The sequence below is a fragment of the Phasianus colchicus genome, chromosome 5 (genome assembly GCF_987193195.1).
Source record: "Phasianus colchicus chromosome 5, bPhaCol1.hap1.1, whole genome shotgun sequence".
NCBI lineage: Eukaryota > Metazoa > Chordata > Aves > Galliformes > Phasianidae > Phasianus > Phasianus colchicus.
The window spans coordinates 18,132,197-18,143,207 of NC_143440.1; the positions used below are offsets into that span (position 1 = coordinate 18,132,197).

An 11,011-nucleotide genomic window follows, 5' to 3' on the forward strand; every position below is an offset into this window, starting at 1 on the left:
TTTTTCAGTGAATAAGTATAGTGTTTAGTACTTGAAGTATTTTTAACTATTTTTTTCAAAATAAAAATACTTTAGAAGCACTAGTTCCAACTTCAGTTGACTGTACAATCACATGCATTTCATAGATGTGGAAAAACAGCCTGATAAAGATTAAAACCCTAATTCAAGAAAATGCAAAAATTTAAGCACGTGTGTTAATGTTCCTGTGATTTTGGCGTAAACTGTTCTGAAAAGTTTTCTTGGGATGCTGTCAGAGGCAAAAATAGAATATGCATTGGAGTTGCAGACAGTGCCTCAGTCACAGTGTATGTGAACGTTAGAGATTTTCTTTCTTACTTAGTAATAAATGTGAGCCTTGACATGGTTGTTTGGAGGGGGATTTATTTTAATAGTTGTTTATTTAATTCTGTGATTTATATGCTACAGAATGATAATCTTGGTGTGAAGATCAATGCTGTTCTAACCTTTTTCTCCAGCTTTTTATGCAAAGAATTGTGCAGTGCCTTTTCTTTGATCAAGTTCTTTGGAAATAAATTTGAAGAAACAAAACTGCCCGTTTCTACTGTAACTCCGATGCGCATATGAATTAATATGTAATAGTATTGTGTGTCTTTCTCTATAGAGCATTTTTAGGTGTCCGTAGAACTAGGAGATGATTTATGAAGTGTGACTCATTTTTCCTTCTTCACACTGTTCCACTGGAAGAACTCAGTCTGCGATGAGAAAAACTAGTACACGTTATTAAGAATTCTGATAAAGTAGGCTGAATAAATTTGTTTTCTTTGTGAGCCTTAATCCTGTGTTGTATTGGCTTCTTGGACATGGCTAATTTATTTGGAATTCCATTCTGTTCCCGACAGCATTCCTGATTAGCAGTTTGATCACCCGGAGCAAAGTTACATACCAGCTTTCAACTCTTGTAATCTAGCAGTGTAATTTTTTCAAATGGACTCCTTTCTTTCCTTCTTTGCCCTAGCTCCCCTTCTTTATATGTGCAAAGAGACTTTAAAATAAGCAGGACAACCTGTTAGTGGACTGAAAAATTTGTACAAAACATAATACAGTTTGCTGAATGCCCAACTTGTGTCTGGCCACAAAGCATCTTGATGTAAAGTTCAGATGAGAATATAGAAACTTCCAAGATCAGTTAAATCAGTGAGTGTTTATTGTCAGTTCAGTATTTTGTAGCTATCAAAATGTGATTTAAGAAAGCAAACGTTTAAGTAGAGAAAGCCAAAACGTAAAGCTCAGGCTATGCAGTCCCCTGCCATTTTTGATTTAGTGTGATGATGGTAGGTCTGATAATTTTCTATTGCTCACAGGACTTTAAACAATCATGGAAAGTTTTTATAAAGTTCGACATGTGTTTAATATGGACCTACTTGAATGCAGCCGTATTTTTGGTTATGTCTTTAAAGTTTCCAAGGCTCTGTTAATTTCCAAGTAAAGCTGTGTAAGAAATATTTTAACTTCTCCTTTCAAATAATGTACTTTGATTTTTTTTCAAGCATAAAGTAAGATTTGGAGCTGTATCAGCTCAGTTCCAATATGCAAAATATTTGCCTTCCATCACTTGTAAAGGATAGAGACTTTTCAATAATTGCATTTCATGAGCATAGTGGTAATATTTTCATGTCCCTCCCATGATCTGTAGTTTGTCAAAGCATGTTCTGCATGTGGTGGGTTTTAGAAATTTGTATGTTTAATGGCTAAGTTTGTGATACACTGGACCTGGGATGGAAATTATAGTTGTGTCATTTTTCGCTTCTATCAGTGTTGTCTTATGTTGTCAAAATGAATGATGACTGGGAAACCCCAATTGAATTGTAAGTCAGAGCCAGGTTTTGATCTGATTTCTTTTTGGTGGAGCACAGGAGGAGCATCCTCAGAGTGAAACATGTGGAAATGTTGGATTTAGCAGCCCAATCTGTGAGTGTACAATGTGCTGAAAACACGTAGTTAAAGGTGAGAGGGAACTGGGTTTTCCTATCTATGACATTTCTTAAGGTCCTGGTCTGGTTTTGTGCTCAGTGAAGAGAAAGAAGTTTTTAAGCCACAAGAGACTTGGGAATAAAATAAGGGGAGGTGTCCATGGCACTAATCAAGAGACTCAAAATAGTGATTTTATGTATGACTGATCTGGCTGTCTACTTACAAAAGCTTGATCTGTCTTTCTGCTTTCTTCTGATCTTAAATTTCATGAACCTGAAAGAAAGCTCCTGACAAATATTTAATCAAAGCTGAAGCGTGATTTACCAGACTTTCTGCTTTTGAAAAGCTGTCAGTTGAAATATTTTAGTCAAAAATATTAAAAATAAAAGTAGTTAAATTACACAGAATCACAATATGTCAGGGATTGGGTAGTCAAATCCCCCTCCAGAGCAGGAACAAATTATCTAATGGATTGCTGCAATACCATGAATTCAATGAAAAAAATCAGCGGAAGGAGAACGGAGAAGGGATGGTTTAGGTCTAGATTCATTCCATGCAATTACATTCAGTGAAAATTCCTTAATTTCACCAGGAAAAAGTCTGGAGGATCTTTCCGAGCAATAAAATTGCCCAACTAAACAAGTGTGAAGACAAGAAGTTGTGTGGGGTCTCTTGCAAATGAAGAAGAAAATTGATATAATTGATTGATAATAAGCTATTTTAATGATTGTAATACAAATTCTAAATATTTATGTGAGGCTTTCATCCTGTGAATGACTAAATGTTTCTGTATCTTTATACTTGTTTATTGGGAGGTAATTGTTTTAGATATTTTAATTGGTGACGCGGTTAAATACCATGGCATGCACACATGCTATTTTATTACTTCTAAATTGTGTGCTGTTTGTGCTCCTGGAGAGAAAATTCTACAAACTAAAGAGAATTAAAATATCTGCTTCTGAGCTTTGCAGTGTACAGCCATACACGAAGGAGATAATGCACTGACAGCTCCTTAACTGGGAAGATCTCATCAAGTCTTCTTTAAAATACGGATCTCTTTAGATGATCATTGTAAAGACAGATTTTTATTGTTATTTTAAACCTCACTTGCGACTCTGAGGCCTTGAGGATGGTGCTGAATTAGAGTTTTACTTTACAAACACTCAGTTTTATGGACACTGAAGTTGCTCGTAAGGGAGGAAATATGTAGTAAATGGAATATCTTATTTCTCTCCTTGTTTTTCTTGATCATAGAAATGAGTGTAGTGAACTGACTGTAGTGGGAAGGTCATGTTTGCTGGGATTTCCAGTAGAAAACCAGTGGGGCAGGTGTTGACTCAGTGCAACGCTGAATGATCTTGATATGTGCTCATTATCACAAGGTGTTTCAAGCAGGAATTGACATTGAATGTCAGATTTTGTCCTCTAACACTATGAATACCTTGAATTGGCTCTAAGTGGTGGTTTGTTTTCATTGTGATGTAGAATGCTTGTTCAGGAGATTTCATGTATGTAAACTGGAGCAAGGTGCCTTTTTCACTCTGATAACTGCAGCAGGCACATGACTGAGAGGTAAGTGCTGGTCCTAAATTTCTTTTTCTTCTCTTTTTTTCTTCTTCTCTTTTTTTCTTCTTCTCTTTTTTTCTTCTTCTCTTTTTTTCTTCTTCTCTTTTTTTCTTCTTCTCTTTTTTTCTTCTTCTCTTTTTTTCTTCTTCTTTTTCTTCTTCTCTTTTTTTCTTCTTCTCTTTTTTTCTTCTTCTCTTTTTTTCTTCTTCTCTTTTTTTCTTCTTCTCTTTTTTTCTTCTTCTCTTTTTTTCTTCTTCTCTTTTTTTCTTCTTCTCTTTTTTTCTTCTTCTCTTTTTTTCTTCTTCTCTTTTTTTCTTCTTCTCTTTTTTTCTTCTTCTCTTTTTTTCTTCTTCTCTTTTTTTCTTCTTCTCTTTTTTCTTCTTCTCTTTTTTCTTCTTCTCTTTTTTTCTTCTTCTCTTTTTTTCTTCTTCTCTTTTTTTCTTCTTCTCTTTTTTTCTTCTTCTCTTTTTTTCTTCTTCTCTTTTTTTCTTCTTCTCTTTTTTTCTTCTTCTCTTTTTTTCTTCTTCTCTTTTTTTCTTCTTCTCTTTTTTTCTTCTTCTCTTTTTTTCTTCTTCTCTTTTTTTCTTCTTCTCTTTTTTTCTTCTTCTCTTTTTTCTTCTTCTCTTTTTTTCTTCTTCTCTTTTTTTCTTCTTCTCTTTTTTTCTTCCCTTTTCCCTCTTTCTTCTTCTTCTCTTTTTTTCTTCCCTTTTCCCTCTTTCTTCTTCTTCTCTTTTTTTCTTCCCTTTTCCCTCTTTCTTCTTCTTCTCTTTTTTTCTTCCCTTTTCCCTCTTTCTTCTTCTTCTCTTTTTTTCTTCCCTTTTCCCTCTTTCTTCTTCTTCTCTTTTTTTCTTCCCTTTTCCCTCTTTCTTCTTCTTTCTTCTTTTAACAGTAAACTGGGAACTTCTTATTAACCATGCCAACACTTGCAAATCTTTGCCATTTTCCTCTGTAGATATAGTGACTTTTGACGTGTGGAAAACACGTGAGTAACATATCCTATTTTTTAAAAAACTGCATATATTTTGGGAAACATTTCAAACTGACAACAGTGGATATGATGTGATTATTGTACTGTCTTCTTTATTGTGAGCAGTTTCACAGGATATATTAAAATTTTAAGAATTAAATTATATTTTATGAAACAACAGATTGCTTAATTTATAATTGGAGCTGGAAAAGCAGAGATGAAATCTGCTGCTTTATATTTTAAAAGATATTATGCATTCTTGTTGACCTTCAGGGTGATTAATTTCATAATGTTAATATAGTAACAAAATGCAGAATGTGTCTTGGAAATAGTTTCAAATAGTTTCAAATTAGAGGATTTTAATAAATATTTATAGCAGGAGATGGTAATAACATTGATTATGTGATTAAATCCTATGTTAGGAAGAAAAAGCCACCCACTAGGAATATAGTTTTGTCTTGCCCTTCTTTCCTAAAGGAGTGATTAGTTGAAAAATGGTTTTACTAAAATAAGATCTGAGCACAGAGGATGCTCAAAATACTCAAAATGCAGAGGAGTCTCAAAATACTTCACAAAGGAGAGGAGAAGAGCTATGCATATTAAACTGTATCTTCTTACGTTCGCATAGTTTTTTTCATCTGGCACACAGAATCGTCTTGCTTATGCTGTACATTAATTTTCTGTGTGAAGCAATCTGTCCTAAGATGTGAAATGTAAGCAGCAAAATACCTTCCTTCCATCTCCAGCAACTGGCGCTTCCTTTGTATGAATGAGCTTGGTGCCCACGAGGAGTGCCAAGCTGACAGCCGCAGTCTGGAGCCACAGAGCTACCATTGAGCAGGCTGCAGGCGTGGGAGCGTGCCCAGCGTTGTGCAGAGCCCAGCGCCAGGCATGAGGATGTGTGGTTTATCCCCTGGCTTTGACACCTCTCGGGGAATGCCGGGGATGGCAGGGCTGGGACCAGTTGTGAGCCCAGGAGGAGGCACCTGTTCACTTGGCACTGGAGGGAGCTGCCAGTTTGTAGCTGACAGAGCGAGAGAACTGTTTGCCAAACTGCTTTTCCTGCTTAAATCCTGTACAGATGAGAAGAAGATTTCTCATCATCTGTGTTGATGTGAGTCTCTTAAAGACAAACAAGCTAGAGAAACAGTTGTCTGAAGTGACACAGCTGATCCTCCTTTAGGACAAACAGGTAGACCTCTTGGGTCCCTTTCTTCCTTTTTTTTCTTCCGTAGAGGGAGGTGGCCTTATTACCAGATATATACATGTACATATATATCATTCAGTATCCCAACCTGGAAATAAAACATTTTCTAGATACAAGACATTTATATGAGCTGGCACCATATATGATATGCATGCTTTGCAGTCATGACCACCCTACATGTTTCCTTAATACTGAGAAGAGCATCCAGTTTGAGGGAATCTAAAGGGTGGATAGCAGGCAGCAGTGCAAGTCCTTTGTGCTTCAAAATTTATTCATGCCTTTCCCCATAACACAAAACAATACGAGGAGGACCATTTTGGGTTTTACTTCAGTCAGGTCTTCTGGAAGGACATTGACTCTTGTTCTAATTTTTTCTTGCCATGGAGATGGTATATCTAGCATTATTTAGCTTCTCCTCTGATTCAGGCCCTCTGATTTCAGGAGGTTTTATTTGATTGATCCTGGTTGGCATTAGTGAGATCCAGGACTGGCATGCTGCTGACTGATGGAGATGGTTGAATTCTTGCTGGCTGCAGTCACTGTTTCATTGACTCAGCTGACAAGGGTGTCATCATTCACCTAGATTTATTTTCTTCCCCTTGCTGCATTTTTCAGCAAAATCTTAAGTAGCTGAAGAGAGTACTCCCTTTAAACTCGACATTTTTTGAAGTCTGTAAGCATAAGAAGACGCTCATTGTTCAGTGCTCCTCCACAAAGAATCCTTCTAAATCCTGACGGTGTGCATTCATCCCTAGGTTGAGCCTTCCTATGCACAAGAATTTTGAGTTGCTTCACATTCCTTCATAAATGCACATAGGGTAATACAACAGACTTTTTCCTTTTAAGCAAGCTGATCAGTTCTGACTTCCAACTCCATTAGAAAACCCCTGTGGTAGCTGAGAGCACCCATTAATGTGAACAAACTCCTGAAGTCTCTTCAAGTATTTGCTTTGCTGTGCCATTTAACTGTTTACAAAGCCTGGAGCTTTGCTCTTGATACACAGTCAATATAAGGAAACAGACTAAAAATTGTTCCTTGTAATGCAAATATATTTGTGGTGTTCTTGTAGAAGACAATGTGTTGCATCTCATGAGGTTACCCCAGTCAAGGCAATGGTAACGTCTGAGACAGTACCCATACACAATATTTTGTGTGGGGTTTGGTTTAAGGCAGAGTTTTGAAGTTCAGTGAAGCAGTCCTGTCACTGTGCTATTGCTTGGACCTCGTCCAAGCCATTTCTCTTACTGCTAATCCTTCATGCTTTTACCTTCACAACCCTACTTGTCCAATTCCAATTGCTGAAATCCAGGCCCAGACAAAATACCACTTAAACATGTACGTAAGTCCTTGTTCCCCTTCTGAACCACCTCCTACAGCCTGTGCTTGTTCTAATGGGGACCTCAAGGTATCACTGCACTTACTCCCTTATTTTAAAGGAAAAAGAATGTATATTTTGCAGAGCTTTAAGTCTCTGAATCAGGCTTTTATTTCTTCTAGCTGGAAAGTATGGTTTCTGGGGAAAAGAGCTTGCTAGCTGAGCAAGTTCAAAAAGATCTTAGCAGTTCCCCAGCAATTACTCATTTCATCAATCCTCTATATTTAAGGTGAGCTAAACCAAGTTCTTTCCTATAATGTCTACTTCAAATAATGCTGCTTTACATTTGGAGAGCCAAATAAGGAAATAGAACATAATCTTCCAGGAGTTTTTTTTCCCTTTTAGTTCGCGTAACTCAGAGACTTGCTGTAACAAGAGCCCTCCTTTCTATGAAACCTGTTTAACATATTCAACTAAACAAACTATCTCCCCCCAAAAGCATGAGCGTTTTCTGCGTGCCTTGCTCTAGCGTTGGCTCTTGAGGACATTTCAGCATTTGTCAATGCACTAATTGAGCAATGCATTGTGGACAGCTTCTGTGTTCTGATTTGTTGTGCTTTTTTTTTTTTTTTCCCCTCCCTCCCTTCTTCCCCTTTTAATTTGTCTAGGAGATAAAAAGCCCCTCCAGTGTTGTTTCCTGCAAAGACCATTCTTAAGAGCTCGTTGGACAGCGCAGGGCTCTTGAAGTGATAGCTAATTGGTGAAAGAAAGGCCCCGATTGTCTGGAGGGAGCTGGAAAGTGCTGCGTGTGCTGCTGAAAGGGACTAGGGAGAAGGTGCCTGGTTTCGCTGAGCAGCTGCTGCTGGAGATGTTTGGAGATTACATCAGCATTGGAAAAAAGGGGCAAAAAAAAAAGTCCAACTTCACAGAGACGGAGTTTATGGAGTTTTTTTTTCCCCTTCCAAAGGTCTTCTGACAATGCTGTCATTGTCAATATAAGAGTTGTTAATTCTTCATGAATAGCACATGGGGCCTCTTGACTAAATGGTACGTTACATGTCCCAAATCTGTCAGCTGGGCTCTTCTCTCACATGCTAGTGAGATCACTTTGATTGGAATGTTACAGGAATTGCTGGGCTGGCCGTGCAGAATTGAATGCTGCATTATATAATTAGATCTCCCAGAGTATTTTTTTGGCATTACCTCATTATTCTAGCTTAAATATGGAATCAGCCCTTTTGATGATTTTACTGGTTGTAATTATATTAATACGATTCATTTTATGGTCCTGTCTTAGTGCTTACATAGATTACAAACTGTCTCGAAGGTTTCCTGACAGGAAAAAAGAGCGCTAAGAGACTCAAAAGGCTTCTTCAGATTTCAACTGACAACGAGGACAATTGGACAAGGTAAATGGGCCTAGAGCAGATTTTACCTTGGCCTCTGAGGAGAGAGAAATAACCAGTTGAGACTGCAACTCAATGAAGATCCTTCAGAAGGCCTCATGCTGACAGAGAGGGAATGGAAACCGCAACAGCTGATTGAGTCAAACGACTTCCTATCAGACTAGAGCAAGAATTTGTTGTTGGGAACAGGACTGTGGACGTTTGCCAGTTAAACGATCTGGACAAGCTGGAAGGAATCCTATTGTTGGGCAGTCCAAGGCTGACAGTGGCCCAGTCTTGCTACGTGAAATGTGATGGCCCATTGCCTGTTGGACAAGCTGCTGGTCTACACGTTAGGATGTCAGCTGCACACCCTGCCTGGATGCAACAACTGACGGTGCCTGAATGAGCATGGAGATTATTAACCCAGCTCAGGATCTACATCTAATGCAAAGTGGATTTTTACATGATTGACTTGTTGCTAAATTCCTCCTGTGGTTTCTCCCTGTCAGTCAGATCAGAAGCTGGTTATAACCTAATGATTGCCATTCTTGTCAGGTGGTATATCTGAGTAACAGTAGTGGTTGAACACCACTGGGGTAGTCTGTTCCATGAAAAACAGATCTGTGCGTTACGGTTTGTCTGACAGCTCTGCTTCAACAATACTGGGCATGGGAGCATATGATAGTGCTTAGAGGCCTTGCAAAGTAATTTCTCTTCTAGCCTTTAATAAGGAGGTACCAGGACATGGAAAGCTTTGACTACTCACCCAAGGCAGGAGTGACTTAAGATTTTTTGCTTATTGCATCTTGTAAAGTGAGACGGGGCTTCAAGCAACCTGCCTGCTTTCAGATGGATGCTACACTGAGTAAAACTGCAAAAAATGTTGCTGTGTGTGCAACACAATTTAACATCAGCTTTTAAAAACTTGGTTTTCCTATAGGAAAAGTAGGAAAATTGTATTGCTTTGCCTGAGAAAGAAAGTTGAAATGTGGTTTTTTTGGCCCAGTCCTCTCTGGTATTCTTTATGCCATGCAGAAGTGAAGGCTGCCGCTCTGAGAAATGTCTTCAAAACTCTTAGTAGCTCACATAATATCAGAACAGCCTAGGTAAAAGACCAAAACATTTCCATGAGAAGTTTTTGGCACATTCATGACTCTTACAGGCTTGTTCATTAGTAACTATTGATCAGCCTTTATCACTTTGTCATTTGAAGCCTCCCATTATTCAGACGTGAGATATGGTATTCTTAAACTGGAACAGAACAAATGTCAGGCCAATTGATTTCAGTCTCAGGCTTTATTTGTGGTAGGTGATCAATCTACAAAACTGTTTGCAGTGTCTGAAGATGCATGTCATTGACTTGAAATCTAGCTAGTAAATAAATTAAATGTAGATGTAACTAACCCTCTTGTCTGTCTCTGTGGCTCCTAATTTTAGTGATGATTCTTATATTTATTTTTTTGTTCCCCAGTACCAGCAGACCACAAAGGGAAAGTGAAATGTCTATTTGCTGTGCAAGCATACCTATGATAATAAGTAACTGGAAAAATAGGCACGGCGATCCATCTTCTGTCAGTTAAACACCGCTATTCTTAGTTCTTGTACATCTTTGTGAAGAAAATGAAACTTGCAGAGAAATTCATAGTGCTTTTAAAAGCAAATCTTCTAATCCATTATTTTGATTATATTGAAATATACTTAAAAGTGTCATATTCATATTCATCATTTAAAAATGTGAATGTAATGAGACGTGGACTAATGTCTTTATCATTTGGTGAAATAAGGAGCTGACACAAGTGTGGAAATTGCATCTTTGATCCCTTTATTCCCACAGAGTAGAATCTTGAATTTTCCACGTAAATCAGAGATTGTGGTCTTGTTATAGACCATAATCTTATGGCCAGATTTTCACTGATTTCTGTGGTGCCATTAGTATGAATGGCAGGATGGAATCATCAGAACGTCTTAATGTTTGAGTTGCCATAGCCAATCTCCTTCAGTGGCTTACTATTGGTGTGCAGGGATAGCGGGCCAGTACTGGGAGAACTTACTGACTGGTAGATGTAAGGTGTGGTAGGTATCTATCCTGTAGGTGACTGCTGTTGTGAAACTCAGCATTGCCAGATATGGGGAACAGCCTGTCAATTCACTGGTTCTGTTTGTGTTTGTCTTTTTAAATTGTTTAATTTACTCAAGATACAAGAATTGCACTGATTATGTTACGGTCAGTGTTTGTCATAGGATTGATCTTCATCCTACACAGGTAAAACTGGCTGGAACCCTGAAGAGTTTACTAGAACATCAAAGCTTTGAGGCACATATGATTAATAAAGAAAATATTTTGTCTTAATAAAAATTTTACTGATTTAATTTGGTTGTTTTGAAATTCATATGCACTGAAAGTAATTTTAATGCCTTGAAGTTCTGCTTCTGGTGTCTGAAAGCCCATTGTATCTTTCTGCTGATGAGGGTTTTTGTGACAGAACTTATGGTGTCCTCTAATTTAACCATCTGTCCAAGCTAGATTGTCACTGCGCTTACAAGTTAGTTTCTCTTTACATGAAAGTGCAGCAGAAGAAAATTTTGGTGAATAAATCCTTCATATCAAGTACTTGTACTTTATTTAAAATCTACC

The 11,011-nt window shown here is 37.7% G+C and overlaps 1 protein-coding gene across 1 annotated transcript in view; it reads left to right on the forward strand.

Annotated features, from left to right (window-relative positions):
• Window positions 1-9,764, forward strand: part of SMIM38 (small integral membrane protein 38) — a 42,634-nt gene extending 32,870 nt beyond the window's left edge. The window contains exon 2 of the mRNA XM_031593224.2: window positions 7,657-9,764. Coding sequence (XP_031449084.1) covers window positions 8,212-8,343 — 132 coding nt within the window. The 5' untranslated portion in view covers window positions 7,657-8,211 and the 3' untranslated portion in view covers window positions 8,344-9,764. The remainder of the gene's footprint in view (window positions 1-7,656) is intronic.
• The last annotated feature ends 1,247 nt before the right edge of the window (window positions 9,765-11,011 follow it).